Source organism: Triturus cristatus, chromosome 7 (genome assembly GCF_964204655.1).
Source record: "Triturus cristatus chromosome 7, aTriCri1.1, whole genome shotgun sequence".
Taxonomy (NCBI): Eukaryota; Metazoa; Chordata; class Amphibia; order Caudata; family Salamandridae; genus Triturus; species Triturus cristatus.
In genome coordinates this window covers 1,609,878,857-1,609,902,627 of record NC_140590.1, presented here as the reverse complement: position 1 = coordinate 1,609,902,627, position 23,771 = coordinate 1,609,878,857, and the positions used below count along the sequence as shown (strand labels likewise).

General features: G+C 46.5%; 1 protein-coding gene across 4 annotated transcripts in view; it reads left to right on the top strand.

The window, feature by feature from the left end:
- Positions 1-23,771, top strand: part of DNMT3B (DNA methyltransferase 3 beta) — a 511,613-nt gene that overhangs the window by 354,611 nt on the left and 133,231 nt on the right. For all 4 annotated transcript variants that reach the window (XR_014966866.1, XM_085619485.1, XM_085619484.1 and 1 more), the window contains 3 exons: positions 769-952; positions 15,921-16,005; positions 16,419-16,564. Coding sequence is in view for 3 of the 4 variants with exons in the window: in XM_085619485.1 (XP_085475611.1) it covers positions 769-952; positions 15,921-16,005; positions 16,419-16,564 (415 nt within the window). In the remaining variant the exon portion in view is untranslated. The remainder of the gene's footprint in view (positions 1-768; positions 953-15,920; positions 16,006-16,418; positions 16,565-23,771) is intronic.

Genomic DNA, 23,771 nt, shown 5'->3' with positions numbered 1-23,771 from the left:
AGTAATCAATTTTTGATATTACCAAGGCAGTGATTACTGCTTTCCTATGCTCTAATGGTAAAAATGGTAAAATCTTTCTTAAGGTTTTCAACTTAAAGAAGCAGGAATAGGTCAACTGATTTCAATGTTCTATGAAGGTTAATCTGTTGTCAAAAATGACACCCAGATTTCTTGCCTTCTGTACTGTAATTGGTAGGAAACCAAGATTTGATGGCCACCAGGTGGAGTTCCAGAAGATATTGATGTTACCAAACATTAGCACCTCCGTTTTATCTGATTTAAGCTTAAGAGAATTCAGTTGCATCCACAACACAAAACTGTTCATTCATGTGCTGAACTGCAGGGCTACTCCTTCTGGATTAGATGAGACTACAAAGCTGTTTGCGATTTCCTAATAGCAAATAGCAAAAATTAGATATTAGGAAATCGCAAATCTGAAGCTACGTGCATGTGGCCGCATATTTCCAACCCTATCCTTCTGTTTTTTGTGCGAGGATTTGCTATATTTGAATTGTCAATTGCTTTATTGCTTTACAATGCAGTTCACATTACTCTACTGATACTGCGCACTGGCTTTGTGAGGGTTAGCAAGCTTTTGTCAGGCTCATATTTATCAGCAGAACTTCTCATAAATGTGGGCCTACGGGCTTTCGCTTGTGAAAAAGGGAAACGTGATAATGCCTATGAGCTAGGCAGCTCTGGCAATTGTAGATCACAGCTCACTTGAGTCAAAGCTTTAATGGAAGATCAACACTTTCTGTTTTGCAGGTGTTTTTGTGTGGAATGTTTGGAGAGCATTATTGGGCCCGGCACATCAGAGCATGCCAAGGAACAAGAGCCATGGAACTGCTACATGTGTGTGTCACAGAGGTGCCATGGGGCACTGCACCGCCATAGAGACTGGAATGTAAAATTGCAGGAGTTCTTCACCAGTGACCGAAGACAAGAATATGTGAGGATGCTGTTGAAAAGGAGGAAATAGGGAAGCATGGTGTTTGGGCAGATGGTCGGAACAGTAGGAAACACTCATTTTAGACAATACAAAAGAATAATAGTTCATAGAGTAATCCTTTGTAGGTAAAGTGTATGAAAGATCTGACTATGTATGTTTACTTTGTCATATCTAACAACATTTAGCCACTCCTTATAGTAGTGCAGAGGGAAATAAGTGCATGGTTTGCAGTGGTAATACCATTTGCCACATTTACAAATGATACTAAGTGGTATTACTGCATCCGGCATTACCACACCCGGTACTGCCACTGTCTTTTCTGATCATAAATTGCACCATGCTCAAAGCAGTGAGAATTTGTGAACAAAAAAGAGCCGAAAACCCAGTTAGAATGTGCAGTAATTGACAGTAATATTGAATCCCACATAATATTCCCAATTCCAACCCTCACACTTATACTGGCTGGTAAATGGGCTAGTATTACCACCGGCTAACAGTAGCACAATATATGGAGCTACAACCTCATTTTCCTAACTCATAATAGAGCACTGTGTGGATGGTATGCAAGCTTATTTTGGCAAAACGTTGTAATTGCAAGATTTTAAATGAAAACTGGGGACTCCCCTCCTCCAAATCTCTGAAATTGTCGGAGGATGTGCTACATATCTCCGCACAATTATCCTATCACACTTGATCCAGGGTCTTTAATACATTGGGGCCATGGTGACCTTGTTCAGTTCCCCTAAACAAGTGTTAGAATAGGATTGGCTGGTGATCACTATTAATAGCTTCACAGGTGAGATCAGGCATGATAAGCTGGTGTTTCTACATTTCCTTATACGTATGTCTCGTGGCCAGGCTGGTTAGTGGCAACTAAAAGAATATAAGGTAAATACCACGAGCATACTTGCTAAATCAAAGTGAAAGAGTGGTTATTGCCCTATCTTGTTCTCCTGCGGGAGCTAAACTACTTCCTGTGTATATAGACAATTACCTCTTTGATGTATCTGAGCAAATTTTGTGTTAGGGAAAGGCAGATTATTATTTAGTATCCCAGAATTTTCCTTGTTGCTCCTTGTTATTGGGGGCATGAAGACAGTGGCAGGATTGGAAAGCAAATAGTGTTCTACTGCTGCACTCAGTAGTTTCCACTCTTTTCCCTAGCACCTCAGCAGCAAATAGGAGACTGGGATATCTCTGTGTGTTTAAGGCCACATGATGTCACTCCTTTTTCATTGGTATTTTGTTTAATTGGCAGCCATTGCAGGATTGTTCTGAAACAGTCTGACAAGAGAAGTGGCGAGATTTTCACTCTCTGTTTGGCAACAATATTGCTTTTTTGCTTTCCTCTATGGCTGGTCCTCCTGCTGTTTTTTCTGCTTCTCTTCTTTGCTTATTTGCTATATAAAAGCAGTAAAAGGATCTTCTTAGTCAGTACTCCATGGGATTAACCATGCCCCTACTCTTCATATATTCTCATCGCTGCTGATAGACTAGCACTACTACAGTCAATAGAACACTTATATAATCCAGCCACCTCCCTACTTCTTTGTTTAACTTCTGCTCAGATTGTACCAGTAGTGCTTTGTATGCTTGCAATTGATCAGACAACTATTGTAAGTAATCTGCCTACTTCACATTTGCACAAACGTTCTCACTAGTGCCTTGTTTACTAGCATCACTGCCCTTGTTTCATCTCTACCATATGTTTATGGCCTGCTTCCAGGCTAACAGTGTTTTGCTTGAGTCCTCTTCCTATCTGTCTATGAAGTATTCCTTATTCTCCAGTATTGGGGTATATTTCATAGATTCACATGCCTGAATCATTCCCCGTCGTCAGAGTGGGAGTCCCACGGTACATAAAAAAGCAATAATTATGCACATAATAACCATAACATAGGTAACCTAGAACCAGGAAGTAAAGTAGCCATAAACTACAAGGAAAAAAAAACCTTCCACATCTACGACTTGTCCAAGTCAATATGTTCGAGGCATGTGGGCTGCTGAATTCATATCTGTGCATAGATCGCCGCCTAGTGTTGGGTCCGGATGTTTGCACGTTGTTGTCCTGGAAGAGTCTTCGAGGTATCCTGGGATAGGTGACTCCTCCCCTGGACTACAGTGCGCATGGGCATCCTCTCCATCCTCAGATTGTTTTTTTCCGCCATTGGGTTCGGATGTGCTATCTTAACTCAAGTTAGGAAAAACTTTGTCGAGGCCAAAAGGCCTTTAGTTCGCGTCGGTACTGTTTTCTCGATCGGTTTCGATACTACCTTTGTTAGTTTACTAACTTTCTGAACCGACTTTTCGCATCTTACCTGCCCATCGACGACATCGACGATGGAATCGAGGACACCATTCAAGAGGTGTCCGGTATGCAATGCGAAATATCCCCACATCGACGTCCATCCGGTGTGCAACAAATGCCTTTCGCCGGATCACGACGAATCTACATGCATGGCCTGTGCCCGGTTCCGTTCCAAGAAGACTCTACGGAATCGACGAGCGGCGAGACTCGAAGCGCAGCACGCGGCACCGGCCCCGGCAGACATCTTCAACGCCGAGACCGAAGATGTCGAAGAATTGGAGATCCTACCCTCCAGTCCCGTTTCCGAACATGACTCCGGATCGGACGACCTCGACGAATCACTCTTTCGCAGAGATGAAGACGACACCGAGGTAGGAGACTACAATGAGGCCTTCGGGGCCGAAGTGAGTAGCTCCAATGACGAGCAAGGCCTACCCGTTCAGACTGAAGAGAGCCCAGTGCCACAGTCTATGGCTCCGGTCGAGGGATCGCCTTCGGGCCTTACCCGAGACCTATCCCGCAGTTCTTCGGCCCCGCCCTCGGGCCCGGCCTCGGACATTCAGCGGCAGCCATTATTACCTAAACCGGCTGGTTTCCCTTCTTCCAAACCGAAACCGAAAGCTGCACTGGTTCAATTGAAACCGAAACCAAAAGTGACGCTGGTCGGATCGAGGCCTTCCACACCTTCGACGCCAGCGAAACGCGTCGGCACCGAGCGCACCAAGCGAGACTTCGGTGCCGAACTTGAAGCGGCCGACGTCGGAGTCGGCATACGGAAAAAGGCCTTCGGTGCCACCAAACCTGATCGGCTCCCAGCGTCGACGCCATCGACTCCGACACCAAAGGTCACACTGCCTGCTGCGTCTCACATCGCTTCCACGGCAACACCAAAGCCTCATGCATCGAAGACGTCGACGGCCATTCCCGCCCCTCGACTCGATGACCCACCGGCGCCGAAAAAGTCCACGGCCGCCTCTACAGACCTGGTCGGCGCTAAAGCCTCAAAGGCGCTCCAAGTGCGACCTGTTGCGGCACAAAGCAGCAAAACCAAAACGGTCCTCCAGGACACGTCGGGCTCCGGCCCAATAAAAGCTCCAGCAGCCTCTTCGGCGCCAGCCAACATTACTTTTGGCCTGCCTCCGTCCACGATCCCGAAAATGTTCCAACTCAGGACACGGGTCACCCACACCACAATTACACCTGCTGAGACGTCTCCGTCACATCTCATCGACGCCAACACCGGCAGGATGGTTATCCACGAACGGAGGATAACTTCGGAGCCACCTTTGGACCCTTTCCGGATCCCACTAAAAAGAAAGCTGCCTGTGGACTCAGAACCTGTCCTTTGCGAATCTTTCCACTCGCCCTACCTGGATCCACAATCATTCTCTCCCACACACTCCGACACGGATGTGTTGGAGGACTACATGGGTGACCAAGTCCCCTACCACGGAGACATAGACCCTGATGACCAACAGGACCCTGATCAAACTTGGGGCGACCCTGTAGACCCAGGTGCACCTCTAGATGCACAGGACCCACAACTCTATGGGGCGAAAACATCTCCCACAGAGGACACTGCAGCGTTCAACGCTCTTATTGAACGTGCCGCAAATAATCATGGAGTGCAGCTTCACTCTGACACCGTCGAGGACGACTTTCTTATGGACACCTTCGCATCCTCAGAAAGGCATGTAAAAACTCTGCCCATGTTGAAAGGGGTCCTCAAACCAGCCAAGGACATCTTCAAAGAACCCACCAGGGCACGGGTGATAAACCCCAGGATCGATAAGAAATACAGATCGGCGCCTGGGGACCCTACTTACATCAGAGGCCAATTACCACTAGACTCCATTGTCGTAGCGAATGCTCGCAAGAGGGCACACTCGCAAACGACAGGTGACGCTCCTCCCCCGGACAAAGAGTCCAAGGTGTTAGAGACCTCTGGCAAGCGAGTTGCCGCCCAGGCTGCCAACATATGGCGCATAGCCAACACTCAAGCGCTCCTCGCTCGCTACGATAGAGCGCACTATGACACATTGGAGCAACTACTCCAACATCTCCCTGACCAGTTCAAAGAAGGTGCAGAAATTCTTATCAGAGAGGGACAGCTACTCACAAATGCTTCCATCAAGTGTGCACTAGATGCCGCAGACACGGCTGCCAGGGCCATAAACACAAGCGTCATGCTGCGACGACATGCCTGGTTGCGAATCTCCGGATTCAAACCTGAGGTGCAAAATAATATACTCAACCAGCCTGTCAACCCCGACTATTTATTCGGACCGGAGGTTGACACCACCCTTGAGAAAATAAAAAAGGACACGGACACCGCAAAGTCCATGGGGGCTCTCCAGACTCAGTCCTTTCGGAGCAGCTCCTTTCGTCGCCCCGGAAATAGAGGAGCAGGTAGAGGACAGGGGTCACAGCAGACATACAACAAGGGCAATACACAAACCACCTACGATAAAAACACCCGGGGTGGATATCGTGGCTCCAGTACAAAGGGAAGAGGACGCGGCTACGGCAACACCAGGTCCTCCCCCAAGAACAAGCAGTGACGCCCTCTCCCTTCCTCCCGACCACATAACACCTGTCGGGGGAAGGCTACAAAGGTTCCTGTCCACGTGGAACTCCATCACCACGGACAGGTGGGTCAAAGATATTGTCAAATACGGTTACTGTCTAGAGCTAACCTCCACTCCACCCACAATACCTCCAAGAAACCGTCCTATGTCCTCAGAGCACTTAACGCTCTTACAGCAGGAGGTGCAAAGTATGCTTCTAAAAGGCGCTATAGAGGTCGTACCCGTCCACGAGCAGGGTACGGGAGTGTACTCCCTCTACTTTTTAATACCGAAAAAGGACGGGTCACTCAGACCTATACTAGACCTAAGACCCCTGAACCGATACATTCTTTCCGAGCACTTTCACATGCTCACTCTCCAGCAAGTCCTTCCGCTTCTCAAGCAGGGAGACTTCCTAGCCACGCTGGACCTCAAGGATGCGTATTTCCACATACCCATTCACCCCTCCCACAAAAAATACCTCAGGTTCACTGTTCAGGGGCAGCACTACCAATTCAAAGTCCTTCCCTTCGGCGTGACAACAGCACCCAGGGTCTTCACGAAGTGCCTAGCTACTGTGGCGGCACATCTACGGAGGCAGCACGTACACGTCTACCCCTACCTGGACGACTGGCTCGTTCAAGCACAATCAGCCCGGCAATGTGCCAACCACATGTCCCGCACCATTCACCTCCTTCACAGTCTGGGATTCTCACTAAATTACCCGAAATCCCATCTCCAGCCCGCACACGTACAACAGTACCTAGGTGCGACTATAGACACTCTGGCGGCCACAGCTCAGCCAAATTTAGTGAGGATCAACAGCATGCAAATGCTGATCTCCAGGTTCAAACCCCAACACTCACTTCCAGCGCGAGTGTTCATGCAGTTGATAGGCATGATGGCCTCCTGCATTTTCATAGTCCCACACGCGAGATTACATATGCGCCCGCTTCAGGAGTGCTTAGCACGTCAGTGGAATCAGGCTCAAGGACAGTTGAAAGACCTAGTGTTGGTGAGCGGTCGGGCATACAACTCTCTGCATTGGTGGAATCCACAAAACCTTTGCAAGGGCCGACCGTTCCAAGAGCCTGTTCCACAAATAGTACTGACAGCGGACGCGTCTCTCCAGGGATGGGGAGCTCATGTACTCCACTACACAGTGCAGGGACTATGGACGACACAACAGAAAAAGATGCACATCAACCTTCTGGAACTGATGGCAATCTTCCTGGCCATGAAGGCATTCAAAGTACATCTGTGCAACAAAGTCGTGTTGATCCAGACGGACAACATGACTGCCATGTACTACATACAGAAGCAGGGAGGAACACACTCTCCACAGTTGTCTCATCTGGCTCAGAGCATGTGGAAGTGGGCCATTCAGAGGAACATGTTCCTCATGGCAGAACACCTCCCGGGCAAGGACAACTAGATGGCGGATCTGCTCAGCAGACACAGCCACCAGATGCACGAGTGGGAGCTACACCCTTCAGTACTCCAACCGTACTTCCAGCAGTGGGGTCATCCAGAGATAGACCTCTTCGCCACAAGCGAAAAAGCAAAATGCCGAAACTTTGCCGCCAGGTTCCCACATCCGCAGTCGCAGGGCAATGCGATATGGATGAACTGGTCCGGCAGATTTGCGTACGCTTTTCCCCCAGCGCCGTTGATACCGCTGGTGGCTCGCAAACTCAGACAACACTCCCTGACACTCGTCCTAGTTGCTCCTACGTGGGCACGCCAGCCATGGTACACCACCTTCCTCGAACTTTCCGTGGTGCCGCATCAAAGGCTGCGGATCAAACCCGCGCTTTTGACGCAGAACCATGGAGAGATTCAGCACCCAGATCCGCAACAGCTGAACCTGGCAATCTGGCTCCTGAAGTCCTAGAGTTTGGCTACCTCAACCTGCCACCTGACTGTATGGACATCATCAAGGAGGCCAGGAGACCCACTACAAGAGCTTGCTATGCAGCCAAATGGAAAAGGTTCGTCATTTATTGCAGTAATAATGACATTAACCCGCTGGACGCATCCATCCAAAACATCATTTGTTACCTCTTACATCTATACCGATGCAATCTGGCGTACACCTCTATACGTGTCCATTTGACCGCAATATCAGCCTATCTGCAAACCAGGCAGCACCTCTCACTATTCAGAGTGCCTGCCATCAAAGCATTCTTGGAAGGACTCAAACGAGTCATTCCACCAAGCCACCCACCGGCTCCAATGTGGAACCTCAACCTGGTCCTCACACGCCTGATGGGTCCACCCTTTGAACCTCTCCACTCATGCGAGATTCAATTCCTCACCTGGAAAGTAGCTTTCCTGGTATTAATCACTTCTTTAAGAAGAGTTAGTGAACTCCAGGCACTAACAGTTCAAGAGCCATTTATACAGGTTCACGCCAACAGGGTCGTACTACGTACCAACCCCAAATTCATGCCCAAGGTAATCTCGCAGTTCCACATGAATCAAACTATTGAACTGCCCGTTTTCTTCCAAAACCCACAAACTGTCGCGGAAAGAGCACTCCATACACTAGACGTAAGGAGGGCCCTCATGTACTACATCGACAGGACTAAACCCTTTAGGAAGACAAAACAACTGTTCGTTGCCTTTGCCCCACACCACAAAGGTAACGCCATCTCCAAAGCAGGGATAGCCAGATGGATAGTTAAGTGTATTCAAATTTGTTATCAAAAGGCAAAGCGCACATTAACTATTCCCCCACGAGCCCACTCAACACGTAAGTTAGGGGCCTCCATGGCTTTTCTAGGAAATATTCCCCTGCATGATATATGTAGAGCAGCCACCTGGTCCACCACACACACATTTACCAAACACTATTGTGTGGATGTGCAATCAAAACAGCAGGCAGCTGTAGGACAGGCTGTTCTCAAAACCCTTTTTCAGACCGCTGCAGCTGGCACTGGTAGCCGCCGCTAATAGAGGGCACTGCTATACATTCTATGCACAGATATGAATTCAGCAGCGCACATGCCTCGAACTGAATATGCTACTTACCAGTATGCATCTGTTCTTGGCATGTAGGGCTGCTGACATTCATATCGCCCTCCCTCCTCCCCGGCGCCTGTAGCAGCTGCAGCTCTCAGAATTACTGTAAGCATGGTCATCACTTTCTGTATCTACTCCATCACTGCCACAATGGCGAAAAACAATCTGAGGATGGAGAGGATGCCCATGCGCACTGTAGTCCAGGGGAGGAGTCACCTATCCCAGGATACCTCGAAGACTCTTCCAGGACAACAACGTGCAAACATCCGGACCCAACACTAGGCGGCGATCTATGCACAGATATGAATGTCAGCAGCCCTACATGCCAAGAACAGATGCATACTGGTAAGTAGCATATTCAATACTGTCCAAACTGCAGCCAATCAGGCGACAGCACCCTCTAGAATGCTCTCCTCAGAGGCTGAGGCTCTCAGATTTTTTACCGCACGTCGTGTGAAGGGAGTCTCCCTGAGCTCTGCTCAGTACTCTTCTATTCTTCTGGAATTTCTTCCCTTCAGGATGTCATCTTCAAAGAAATTTCTCTTTAGACCTTGTGAATCTTGTGGGAAGCTCCGGCTGTTTTCTGAAGATCCCCACAAGAAGTGCATTTATTGCCTTTATCCTGATCACCAGGTGAGAGATTGCAAGATATGCAGGACCTTCCCTCAGAAAACCCTCAGAGATAGAGAAGGGTGTCTACTTCTGTGGCTACAGAAGATTAAGGATCAAGACAACCCCTTATCTGAGGTGGGAAGTATTGCCTCTGGCTCATCTATGTCCTCTAGGAAGAGAATGGCTGAGGAGGATCTGTTTTCTCCTGGGGCTAAGGTGTCGAGAAAAACACAACCCTCTAAGGGTTCTGATTTGCCTTCCACCTCAAAAAAGGCTCCTCCACCTTCAAAGAGTAAGCCTCTGCCTACTACGCCCCCTAGAAAGACTGTGAAGTCTCTGGCTTCAAAACGACTTCCTGAGAAGGATTTACCTCAGAGAAAAATCCTGTTGTCGACGGCGTCGACGACGGCTCCTCCGTCGACGAAAATCATCGTCGACTTCGACTGTTACCTTCTCATCCCAGAGACCAAAAATTATCATGTCATCAGCTTCATCTCCGTCGACGATAGTCTCTGTCTCTGTGAAGCCCATCTTGTCGATGAAGGAAATTACATCTACCGCTGACGCCCCGTCGACGGCGAAGGTTAGAAAGATCTCGTCGACAATTGCCTCGTCGACGGTCGCCTCGTCGTCGAAGACTGCCTCGACGACGGCCCCCTCGTCGTCGAAGACTGTCTTGTCCTCGACGACCACCTCGTCGTCTAAGATTACCGCATCGTCGACGACAACTGCCTCGTCGACGGTTATTTACTTGACACCAGCTCAATCGACAACAATACCGTCGACAGCCCCCTCGTCGACGCTACAATTGTCATCTTGCACAGAATTGCAGGTTTGGTCTGCATCTACTGCCACGGCCTCCTCTGCCCCGTCTATGACAACATCTTCTTTACTACAGAGACGTGGTTCTTCGTTGGAGGCCTTCTCTCCATTGCATATCTCCCCTACCAAAGTACCTATTGAGGTACCAGAGCAATTACTGGACTCTGGGGAGGATGATGAGGCGTCCGAAAAGGATGACAGATTTCGCACTGCCAGGAGCCCTTCGGAATTGCTTATTAAATATCAGGAGGATGACCCGGAGGAAGATCCTTTTCTGGAGTCTGTAGCTCCAGCTCCTGACACGATACCTACAGCACATATGCCTTTAGCTCTGCTAAACAATCTGCAATACATGTTGGACGATTATTATCGCCGTTTTCCTCCATCTGAATCGGCAGAGTCCATTCCATCGACACCTATGCCTCAAGCTTCTGGCTCTTCTTTAAGGTCTCCCAGACCACCTTCTACAGTACGGTCTCTTCATTCCCATGATGTTAACACACTGACGATGATAGGGAAGAAGGAGAAGTGCACAATAGATCTCTTCTTACGGAGTGGGACGACTGCCAAGTTCACACTCCGTCCCCTTCAACTCCAGCTCCCATTGACTCTCCTCCAGTCGATATCGGAGGCTTTCATCTCCTTATGGATAGGGCAACACAAAGGTTCCTTCTACCGATGGAAACAAAAGAAGGATGAGTGCTTCCTCTACGATTTTAAGGATCAGCCAAGGAAACCGATACGGACCATTCCCATTATTGATTTCATTTGGAAGGAAGGATTGAAGGTCATGACAGCGCCTGCTTCTATTCCTGCGGTGTTGCCTCGACTAGGCAAAAAGTATAAGGCACCAGATAACTCACCTGCATGCCTCATAGGCCAGCCGAAAGCTGACTCTGTTATTGCCCAAGCGGCACAAAGATGAGCTAGAAACCCCTCCTCTCCAATCACAGCTCCTCCAGACAGGGACGGCAGACGACTGGATGCTATTGGGAAGAAGGTTTCCACCATGGCAGCGACGACCGTCTGTACTGCTAATTCACGGGCCATATAAGGGCGATATGACAGACAGATGTGGTCGGACATCTCTCCCTACATCAACATGTTGCCGGAACCATCAAAGTCTGAGGCCTTAAAGATCTTACAAGAAGGGGAGCGTATCTCTGCTGAGATAATAGATTCGGCTGTGGATGTTGCATCCACAGGACTTAGGCAGCTAGCGGGTGCTGCAGTTCTGCGAAGGCAAGGCTGGCTGAAATCGACATCTTTTCGCCAGGGGGTTCAGGCAAAGATTATTGATATGCCGTTTGATGGGGAATCACTATTTGGCCAGCATGTCGAAGAGGCCCTTCAGGCCATTAAAAAAGATACCGAGACGACAAGATCTCTCGGTACTCTTCAATTTCGCAAGATGCCCTTTCGGGGGGTGCTAAGGGGCGCGGATCCTTTTCCAGTAGAGGAGGCTACAACCAACAAACGTCATACCAGTCCTTTCAAGGCAATCAGCGATATCAGTCCCAAAGGCAACAGTCATACGGACAGCGAAATACCTCCTATTTGCAAAATAAAAGAAGGCCCTCCTACCGTGGACGGGATTCAGCTAAAAAGGAATGAGAACCGCCACCTGCCACTACTTCTACCGCCTTCCCCTTTAAAAGTTGGAGGAAGAATCTCCCAATGTTACTCGAACTGGTCCGCTATCACATCAGACAAGTGGGTCCTGGACATCGTGGCCAGAGGCCATGTTCTAGAGTTCATAAAGATTCCTCCAAACTCTCCTCCCGAGGGCCCACCTCCTGCTCATCTCAAGGAGCTTTTTTCCCAAATAAATGTGATGATTCGAAAGGGAGCGATAGAAAAGGTCCCTCATTTACAAAGAGGAACAGGATTTTATTTGAGATTTTTCCTGATAATGAAAAAGTCAGGAGAATGGCGCCCCATCCTCGATCTTCGCTCCCCCAACAAATACCTGAGGAAATTATCCTTCCAGATGTTAACGCTTCAAAAAATCCTTCAGTTCCTCTCGGCGGGGGATTACATGGCTACCCTCGACCTCCAAGACGCCTACTTCCATGTGCCAATCCTACCCAGACACAGAAAATTCTTGCGGTTCAGAGTGGCTGGCAGGGACTTTCAGTTCAAAGTCCTTCCTTTCGGACTACGTTCAACACCCTGTGTATTTACCAAGGTTCTGGAACCAGTGGCCGCACACCTTTGTCTGGAAGGGACTCAAATCTTTCCATACCTGAACGACTGTCTTATCAAGGCGAATTCTTTTCCAACTGCAAGCGCACACATTCAAAGATGTCTGTCTCTTTTCCAATCTCTAGGTCTCTCCATCAACCTCGACAAGTCTCATCTTGTTCCATCACAAAGAAAGACCTTCTTGGAAGCCACGTTAGACACTCAGCTTACCCAGGCATTTGTCTCAAACGAAAGACAACAAAAAATCTGCAAGCTAGCCCGCCTTTTACAATCAAAAAGGTGCATTTCAGTCCGGCTGTTCAAGTCTTTTTTAGGGATGATCTCTTCCTGCATCCCTTTGATACCCAACTGCCGTCTCAGAATGAGGCCCCTGCAAGAGGAGCTCAACCACCAATGGTTGCAGATTTCGGGGTCGCTCGACATCATTCGCATCACTCCTCGGATGCGAGAAGCCTTACTCTGGTGGACTCTAAGAAAGAACGTGAAAAAAGGATGTGCATTCCTGGTAGAAGTTCCAAATTTTACCATCACCACAGATGCATCCCTCGAGGGATGGGGGCACACCTTCAAGGGATGACGGTCAACGGCAAGTGGAACGTCCAGCAAAGGACATGGCATATCAACCTTCTAGAATTACGAGCCATCTTTTTAGCCCTAAAATACTTTCGAACCATCATCCTGGGAACTTCAGTACTAATTCGGACACACAACACTACGAGTATGCACTACTTGAACAAACAAGGAGCAACAAAGTCTGCCCTTCTCTCTCTTCAAGCCCAAGAAATCTGGGACTGGGCGATACGACACAGAATCAGCCTATCAGCGATCCATGTTCCAGGAGTCTCCAATGTGCTAGCGGATTCCCTCAGCAGATCGACAGTATCCAATCATGAGTGGGAGTTACATCAACCAACGTTGAATCGGGTCTTTCAGGAGTGGGGTCGCCCTGAACTGGACCTGTTTGCGACCAATCAGCACAGCAAATGCCCATTCTTTGCAAGTTGACTTCCCCACAAGGGGTCACGTGGGAATGCATTTTCGATGAATTGGTCGCAGATATATGCTTACGCCTTTCCTCCGATACTGTTGGTTCCCAGAGTTCTCCGGAAGATGAAGAGAGAACTTTGTCGCCTAATTCTCATCGCACCCAGATGGCCTAGCCAGTTCTGGTTTACCGAACTTCTTCTTCTCTCAGAATGCAATCCCATTCAGCTTCGACCAATACCGAACCTCTTATCCATCCAGAACGGACGGATCTGCCACCCGGACCCTGCCTCTCTGAAATTAGCAGCCTGGCGCCTGAACACCTTGAATTCGCACATCTGAACATTCCTATTGATTGTAAGGAAGTGTTAGCCAACGCTCGAGCGCCTGCCACTGTTAAAACGTACCGGCTTAAATGGAAGAGATTTTGCATATGGTGTCAATCTGCCAATATTCATCCAATTCATGCAAAACCGGAACAGATTTTACTGTTCTTTTTACACTTGGCAAGATCAGGCCTGTCCCATTCTACTCTGAAAGTATTTTTGGCAGCTATTTCAAGGTTTCGGCAAGATGGTTCCAATTCTCTCTATTCAGCTAGGATCATTCAGCAGTTCTTCAAAGGATTGTTTCGGATGTTTCCTCCTATCCGGCGCCCCCACCTCCATCCTGGCATCTTAATGTGGTGCTTGCACAACTCATGCGGCACCCCTTTGAGCCTATTCATAAAGTGGATTTGAAATTTCTATTGTGGAAAGTGTCTCTGCTATTGGCTTTAACATCAGCTAGGAGAGTCAGTGACATTCAAGCTTTTACTGCTAATCCACCTTTTCATCAATTCACCTCGAACTCAGTAGTGCTACGCACTAACCCCAGTTTTCTGCCTAAAGTACCTTCGGACTTCCATCTCAACGAGCCCATCATTTTAAAAACTTTCTTTCCTAATCCTCAATCACATGCGGAAAGAACTTTGCATTCCCTTGACATTAGAAGATGTCTCAAGTTCTATTTACAACTGACTTCTGCAATCCGTAAATCTGAACAGCTATTTGTAGCCTACGGAAGGATGCGGCAGGGACATTCAGTATCCAAGCAGACTATAGCTCGTTGGATTTCTGCCGCAATTTGCCTCTGCCATCAGCAAGCAGGAAGACCATTGCAAACAACTCAGAGAGCACATTCTACAAGAGCAATCTCTTTGCGGGTATGCTCTCTTTGCGGGTGTGCCTCTTCATCAAATTTGCAGAGCTGCAGCTTGGTCCAGCAGACACACTTTTACCAAGCACTACTGTTTGGAAGCTGCCAGTGATGCAGATACGTCAGTGGGACAAGCGGTTCTCCGTAATCTTTTTAAATAAGGTGAGCCTCTGTTCTTCCCTCCTCCTCTGTACTGTTTCTCAGACGCATTTCAGACATGATTATTATATATCATAGCATTGCCCTGTATATCCATATATATATATATATACATGTATTTATGCATAGTATAGCATTCTCGGTATGTTATTGCATAATGTCTTTTGTACATATGTTTATGTTACAAATAGCGTCTTACGAGCATTATTGGCGTACTGCTTTCTACTCTGATTCAGGCATGTGAATCTATGAAAGATACCCCAGTACTGGAGAAGAACAATAGTTACTTACCTGTAATCTGTGGTTCTCCAGTATTGATATCTTTCATAGATTCACATGCAACCCACCCACCTCCCCTCAGAGGCTGGTTTATGCTCTTATCACTTGGTTCACTCTTGTGCGAGAAAATCTGAGAGCCTCAGCCTCTGAGGAGAGCATTCTAGAGGGTGCTGTCGCCTGATTGGCTGCAGTTCGGACTGTATATAATAACTTGGACAAGTCGTAGATGTGGATGTTTTTTTTTTCCTTGTAGTTTATGGCTACTTTACTTCCTGGTTCTAGGTTACCTATGTTATGGTCATTATGTGCATAATTATTGCTTTTTTATGTACCGTGGGACTTCCACTCCGACGACGGGGAATGATTCAGGCATGTGAATCTATGAAAGATACCAATACTGGAGAACCACAGATTACAGGTAAGTAACTATTGTTCTTTTTACTCATTTTGAACTCCGGTGACATCCTCAAAAGTGTCCCCTTGCTGATATACGGACCAGGCATGAGCCAGCTCTGTAATCTTAGCTTTGTCCATAAGATCTTTTGTGCTCTATTTCTGCTCATTAGTTCTACACTTCTCCAAGCCCAGGCCCTGAAATCAGCGATTGCTTTGCTTCCTGAGTAGGTTCTTGAACATCAGATGATAATATGCACATTTTCTGATAGCTTGTCAATGTGGCGCTGTGGAGAGATGGAGGAACTAAACTGAAGAGATTTTAGATGCTACCCGCCGTACCTTACCTTTTATTTTGTATGTTTTATTACACAATTCCCATTAATGCTTTGACATTTCATTTTTATGTTTTCTACAGGAAGCTCTCCAGATGTATCCAGTAGTCCCAGTTGAAAAACGTCGGCCTATACGTGTCTTGTCCCTTTTTGATGGAATAGCAACTGGTGAGTCCCTTCAGTTTTTGCTACAAAAAAAATGGAGCAGGTCGAGAGATTTGGGATTTACTGCTGCATGAGTTATTACCATACAGCTGTCTGTGCAATAAGGCATATCCAGGAAGCGGCTGAAGGTGAAGGACAGAGAAGTTTAGAGAGAGACGTAAAGACATGAAGAGCAGTGAGAAGCATGAAATGGTGTTCTGGAAAAGTTTACAGGTAATATCATGAGAGGAGGGACAAAGAAAGGCATGAGAGCAAGGGCTAAGGACAAGTTTGCAGAAAAAAGATGATTGCATGGGAGGGAAGTATGAAGAAGATAACTGATCTGAGCAGGATCAGATGTGTAGAGAATGTATGGAAAAAGCATTGGTTTCTGATGATATTCGAAACAATGTATATTATCTTGTCTTCTGTTTTAGGCTATTTAGTTTTAAAGGATCTTGGATTTAAAGTGGACATCTATATTGCTTCGGAGGTTTGTGGAGACTCTATTGCTGTTGGGACTACCAGGCATGAAGGAAACGTCAAGCATGTGCATGATGTCAGGAAAATATCCCGGAAAAATGTAAGGAAGCGCTTGAGAAACAAGACTACATATGGACCAATATGTCAAAAAGATATTTCCAGCGATCAGTTAGCTCTGACATTGGCATCAATCTTGGTGACTTGCATTTTTGTTGACATGATTTTCTTCCCTGTGACATACATTGGTGCTGGGACCAGTATCTCTTAAATAACATGCATTAATACTCACATCAGTAACTGTTGAGACATTCATTGGCACGGACATATGTACTTATGGTGTGACTTGTGCTGGTGATGAAATCAGTATCAGTCCTATGACTTGAATTGGTTTTGACATCAAAATAATTCTCTGACGTGCACTGGTTTGACTATCACTTGTAAAGTGCAGATTATACCACCAAAGTGAGTGCTTGTTGATGAGGACAGCCCAGCGCAAGTACAGATAAGAGGCTTTTTGGGTAAAGATTCAAGTCTAGGTTTTTTTTCTAGAAGCTGCATAAAGTTCATTATTATGTATTGTCTGAGAAAGGTAGCTCCAGATAAGCTATCATGTTGAAGGCATGGTCTGCAGACCATGTCTTGTTGAAAGGCAGAATTGCAGAAGCACATAAGAGGAAGAGCATATGGTTCTAGTGGGAGAAAGAGAAGTCAATGAATTTATGTATGAAAAAAGGAGCACCCTGTTAATTGAAGGGACAATATGCATTTATTGCATTTTACTTGTGTATTAAAAGTCAGCTGTTGAGAGATGACAAATTTAGGGAGATGAGCTTTAAGCACCTCCTGGCGCAACGGAACTGGCGGTGGCGGCGTACGAGCCACTGTGCAGGCTGGGGCTTGCAGTCCTTGCCGCCCACGGTGGAAAACAATCAGCAAACTGGCTGGATCTTTGTGGCCAATCTCAGATCTATGGCCCTTAAATCATTGTATCCTGTCAGAGCATTTCCATACTGTCACTCTCCAAGATGTGATCCCACTTCTCCAACAAGGCAACTTCCGGTCAGCTCTAGACTTAAAGGATGCTTATTTTCACATTCCCATACATCCAGCACTTGACAAAAACCTCGGATTTGTGATAGCAGGCACACATTACCAATTTAAAGTCCTCCCATTTGGGGTGACTCCTACACCTTGGGTATTCACCAAATGCCTAGCAGTGGTAGAAGCACATTTACTCAGACAAAACATCCATTTGTTCCCGTATCTCGACGACTAGCTTATCTAAGCCAGCACTCTTCCTCTGTGCCAGCAACACACTGAAAATACCATGGATCTGCTCCATCAGCTAGGCTTCACCATCAGTGTCCACAAATCTCATCCTCAACCTTTACAGTTTCAACCTTATCTGGGGGTTATCTCGAACACACAACTGGGATTGGCCTATCCCAATACAGTAAGAATCCAAAATGTCCAATTGCTACTACTACATTTCCAAGTCAATCAACAGTTGACAGTGAGAACTACTGGGTATGATGGCCTCCTGCCTCGCCATAGTGCCACATGCACGACTACACATGCGTCCTCTAAAGGAATGTCTAGCACATCAGTGATCTCAGTCACAGGATCAATTAGAGGATCTAGTGTTGATAGACAGGTGCACTCATCACTCTCTCCAATGGTGGAACATAAACAACTTGTTAAAGAGGCGGCCTTTTCTAGATCCTGTTCCCCACATTATCCTGACAACTGATGCACCACTGGCTGGGTGCTTACTTACAGGATCTCACAGTCCAGGGTCTCTGGAACACCAAACACAAAGGTCTCCACATCAACTACCTAGAGCTTCAGGAAGTTCACTTAGCGTTAAAAGCTTTTATACCTCACCTGATCAGCAAAATTGTTTTAGTCCGGACAGACAATATGACAACCATGTGCTATTTACAAAAACAGGGGGAAGCACATTCACTACAGTTATCACACCTATCTCAGACCATTTGGCATTGTGTTCTACATCACAACATTCATCTGTTAGTGGAACACCTTCTGGGAACAGACAACGATTTTGCCGACCTCCTAAGCAGAATGTGGCATCAAGTCCTCAAGTGGGAACTTCACCTCGAGTCCTCCTCCCTTACTTCCACAAGTGGGGGTTACCACATATAGATCTGTACGCAACTGCGGACAACACCAAATGCCAAACTTTGCTTCCAGGTTCTCTATTCAAGGGCAATGCTCTCTATGGATGAACTGGTCAGGTATACTTGCCTACACTTTTCCGCCTCTCCCTCTTCTTCCGTTTCTTGTTCGGAAGCTCAGGCGAACATCTCTCGCACTCATACTAGTGGTTCCCACATGGGCATGACAGCCCTGGTTCACAACACTACTCAATGTATCAGTGGTCCCCTATGAGAAGCTTCCCCTCAACCCAGACCTTCTCACTCAGAAGCATGGAAAAATCAGGCAGCAAATGTCACAAATGAAAGTCAGATTTAGGAAAGTCTAATTTATACTGTAGGTATATCTGAGCATCTCTCTCAACATTCAATAAATGTAGAGGCTGAAAAAAGAAAAGTATACAGATATGGAAGGTTAGCCTCCTGATTCCATTCTTTGGTAGAAAGTTGGGAAAGTGGCATAAGAATAAAGGCATAAGAATTAACCTTCTGATAAAAAACACAAGTAAAGGTTCAGAGGAAAGAAGTAACCCAATATCACCCAGTCTGCTAGCAGAGGGTAATAACTACCAAAACACAGCCTTGTTAAGTATGAATGAGCACCCTCCAGTCTTTCTTTTGCAGATGTGGGGAGTGTGTGAGAGTGAGGCAGAGCGTAGGTGTCGGGTGGGTTGGTGAAATTTGATGCCACTGTTCAGGTATTCTGGTTCTGTGTCGTGTAGGGCTTTGTTTGTGTGCTTGAGAAGTTTGAATTGGCTGCAGTTGTGCATGGGGAGCCAGTGAAGCTTCCTGGGGTGCGGTGTGATGTGGGTGCGACGTGGGCGGTTGAGTATGTGTCTTGCGGCTGTGTTGTAGATGGTCTGGAGTCTGTGTAGGAGTTGTTAGGAGATTCCGGCATAGAGAGAGTCCAACCTGCTAGTGATGAGGTTTTCTGAGGCAACCATTTTAAGATCTTTCGCAACATGCATAGGATGTAGAAACATGATGTGCACACTGCGTTGACTCGTCATGTTGAGCTTGTTGTATAGGATAATCCCTAGGTTTCTTGCGTGGTCTGTTGTTGTAGGTGTTGGTCCTAGCTCCAAAGACCACCAGGTGGAATCCCATTGGGAGGTCTTGCTGCCGAAGACCAGTAAATCCGTCTTTTCGGAGTTGAGCTTCAAGCAGTTGGTTCGCATCCAGCCTGCTCCCATGGTCATGCAGTTAGTAAACCTGGTTCTGGTGGTTATTTTTCTTGTCCGTCAGGGATAGAATGAGTTGAGTTTCATTGTTGTAGGAGATGACGGTGATGTCTTGTGATTGGATGATGTCGGCAAGCGGTGTCATGTATATGTTGAAAAAGTGGGGCTGAGGCATGATCCCTAAGGAACTCCACATATCAGTTGCTTGATCTCAGATTTGGAGGGTGGCCCTTCGGGTTCTTTCGTGAGGAAGGAACATGTCCATTTGAGTGCCGATCCTTGTATGCCGATCTCATGGAGTCTTCCGATGAGGGTGTTATGGGAGACAGTGTTGAAGGCCACAAAGAGGTTGTGCAGGATGAGGGCTGCTGTTTCTCTGAGGTTTAGGATGTTTTGAATGTCCTTGGTGGCCACAATGAGTGCTGATTCGCTGCTGTGGTCCTTTCAGAATACTGATTGTGTGTTGTCTAGAAGATGGTGAAGTTCGAGGTGGGTTGTGGGTGGCTTGTTAATGGCCTTCTCAATCACTTTGGCTGGATAGGCGAGCAGGGAGAGGACTCTGAAGTTGTTCAGTTGATTCAGGTAGGCTGTGAACTTTTTGAGGAGGGCTCCGATTTCTGCAATTTTCTATTCATCCGGGAAATTGGTGGATGTGATGGAGGTGTTGATGATGTGTCTCATGGAGGTGCTGATTAGTGATGTTCCCAGGCTGTATATGTTGTGGGGGCATGAGTCTGTTGGGGCCCCTGAGTGGATGGTCCACATGATTGCTGCTGTGTTGTTTCTGGTGAGGGTTGTCCATTTGGTCAGGTAGCCGTCTTGGTTGGTGGTGGGTAGGTTAGCAATGAGTTCTCTGGGGTTGGATTGGTGTGCGAAGTTGCTGAAGATGTTTGGAATTTTGCTGTGGAAGAGGTTGTATAGGATGTTGCAGAGTTGTTGAGAGGCAGCAATGTTGTTGACAGTGGTTGAGGGCGAGGTAAAATCCTTAATGATCGAGAAGATCTCTGTGCTGCTGTTCTTCCTTGGATGCGGTCAACTAGTGCTTTTTTCTTAGGATCTGTAATTTTCTGGTGGCAGTGTCTGAGTAACGCCTTGTAGGCAGTTCTGTCCATGGTGTTGTGGCAGGTTTTCCATTTCCCTACTAGCTGTTTACAGTGTTGTTTGGTGTCTTGGAAGTCTTATGTGTACCAGCTAGCCTGCTTGTTTGATCTACTATGCTTGTTGGGTGTGATGGGTGCTTGGGAGCTTGCGCAGTTTTTGATCCAGTTGTTGATGTCTTTGTCTAGGTTGTGGGGCTAGGTTTATCAGTGCTGAGTGTGCTGACCCAGTCTGATTCTGTGATGTTTCCCGAGCTGTGTCTTAGAGTGCTAAAACTAGTAAGGGTGTTGACTCGAGGTGTGTTGATTTGGAAGTGGTTGATGCAGTGGTCGGTCCATGTGAGCTGTGTGGTGGAGTTGTATTTGATGCTGTCGCTTGTGCTATAGATGGGGTCCAGTGCGTGTCCTGCGGTGTGTGTTTGTTCTGTGACGGGCTCGGTGAGTCCAATGTTGGTCCAGCTTTCGAGGAGTGCTGTGGAGAAGGGGTCATTTCAGTCTTCTAGGTGAACGTTGAGGTCACCGAGGAGAATGTAGGTTCTGTAGTCAATGGTGAGCGAAGCAGACAATTTATAGAGGTTCTTCCAGGGGTTCAAGGAAGCTGATTGGAGTGGCTTGAGGGCAAAAGGGAGATCGCTAGTAGGATGGATGAGACACCTCAAAGCTTCATAATAGGTGAGGAGTTTGCTTCAGTAAAGAACCTAGATTATTTTGTGGAGAACGAAAAGACTTAAAGGCAGCCAGCTGACAATGTAGAGCAGTGAGAGTTAGATTCAAAAGCAAACCCTCATGGAGAAAGTCAAGAAAACAAAGAGCGTGCCAGGAAAGAGAGTTTAGATCTCTAGAGGAATACCATTACTTAACTGATACCCAAAGCTGGTATGGCTTAAGGGTGAATGAACAACGGGCCTATTAGATTGCAAGATCAACCTCATGAAATACTTCTAAATTACACCTTTCAGAGGCCAGGTTGTAAATTTTTACTTAGTCACGATTGACAGAATAGGTAGAGGACAACATAGAGGATAATGGCAAAAAAGGTGAAAAACAATGCTATCCTATGAGTTTTCTGAAGAGAGGAAACTAGAACCTTCTCAGCCAAGCTGAATCCCCAGAGCCCTCTACCTATTGACTGTGTGGAGAAATGCCGTAATCAGGAGGCAAAGTAAAGATGAGACCTTGTGGCAAAAGAGATAAGATGACATGACATTGATTCCTCTTGTTTTATACTCTGTTGATGTTAGAAACACTCTACTCAGTGTGTCCGCGGTCACATTGTCTAGGTGTACATAGTTTGGAGGAGAGTGGAGCAGGGAAGCGTTTGTCAATAGCAGCTGTCACAGTTTGATCAATCAAAGCCCTTAATGCCACTAGATCCAATGAGATTCAGGCAGTAGGCACTGGAATGGATACAGGAGGAACGGGAGCCTCAGGGACCATTGCACTTATATTTGTGCGTATGCACCTTAGGAAGGGAAGGGCTGCGATCTCGAGACCCTCAGTGACAAAACTTAAAGGAACATTTAAGGTCCTAAGTTCGACCATTCATTCTACCACAGTAGGTACCAAACAACAGCAATCAAACAACAGGAGCGTGGCATAGATTTACCATAATGGACTTCATTTCCAGGCGTCCAGCTTCCTGTTCAGAAGTGCTGTAGCAGGAAGAAAGAACACCGGCCAAACTAGGGATTAAACAAAATATACGAGGGTGAGCAAATTTCATACTGAACACTTAACAGTCTGCCTTCACACAGTTGAGGACTTAGTCCATAACAAGTTTAACAGCAAAAGATAAGAGGCTGCACAGCAGCATCCCCCAAGAATCATGCACGAGCCCCGCATAGCAGGGCTCCCTAGAAAGAGATAAGGGTAATCAAGAAAATATAAGAGATAAAGGTTAAATAAGAAAATATATGCCTCCTTGGAATGTTGCGCTATGAGAATTTGTATGGTGCGCGTATTACTCAGAAGGGTATCTTGGTGCCTAATGGATCAGTTAAAAACAAAAGATAAGGATGAAAGCTAAAATCAAAGCTGTCTTTGGAGTCTAGATACCTTATAGCTTAGGACCGGAAAGAGGAAAGTAGGCAAATTGGTAATAATACAATTTGTTTTTTTTGTTTAAATGTGCATTTGAGCCTAGCACCGCAATTCATGAATTTACCCAGGGAGCTTAGAAGGACCTGCGCCAAAAGGTGATCCATTGTGAAATGGAAATATTTTTTGCATGATTAAATAAGAAAGATTGTCAGCATATATATTGATGTAATGGAGACAAGCCCTTTTGTTGATCTGAGTGAATTAAGCAATCTATGATGCACACCCCTGTTCAGGATTCCCTTGGTGCATGCATTCCTGAAAGCACTGAGAAGGGTGACACCTGCACTTACTTATCAGAGTAGTAAATGTTTCACTGCTGAAAGTGGTTTGTTTTTGCGTTGAGGCGATCACATTGGCAAAGCGTGTTAGTGACACGCCTCATCAGCAGAAGGACCATTTTATGATATTTTACAGGTATACATTGGTATGAATATCATAAGTTTCCCACTAAAGATTGTCTCAGACTTTCAAGTGAATTAGACAATTTAATTAACATTATTAATGTTCAAAAGCCTATATACTAGTGGAAATGCATCTGAACATTTTATATTTCATGGGTATCAAATCAACAAGACAAAAAAATATCAAAACAAGTAATTCTACAATGGGTTGTAGCGTTTCCACAAAAATGACGAAGCAGGATGTCAAGGCGAATTGTGGGTTATACAATGTTCTGTTTCTAACTAGCAGATGGAGTGAAGCTGCAATAGTACATTCATCAGAAGCATATTTCGTCATTATATAAACAGATTACA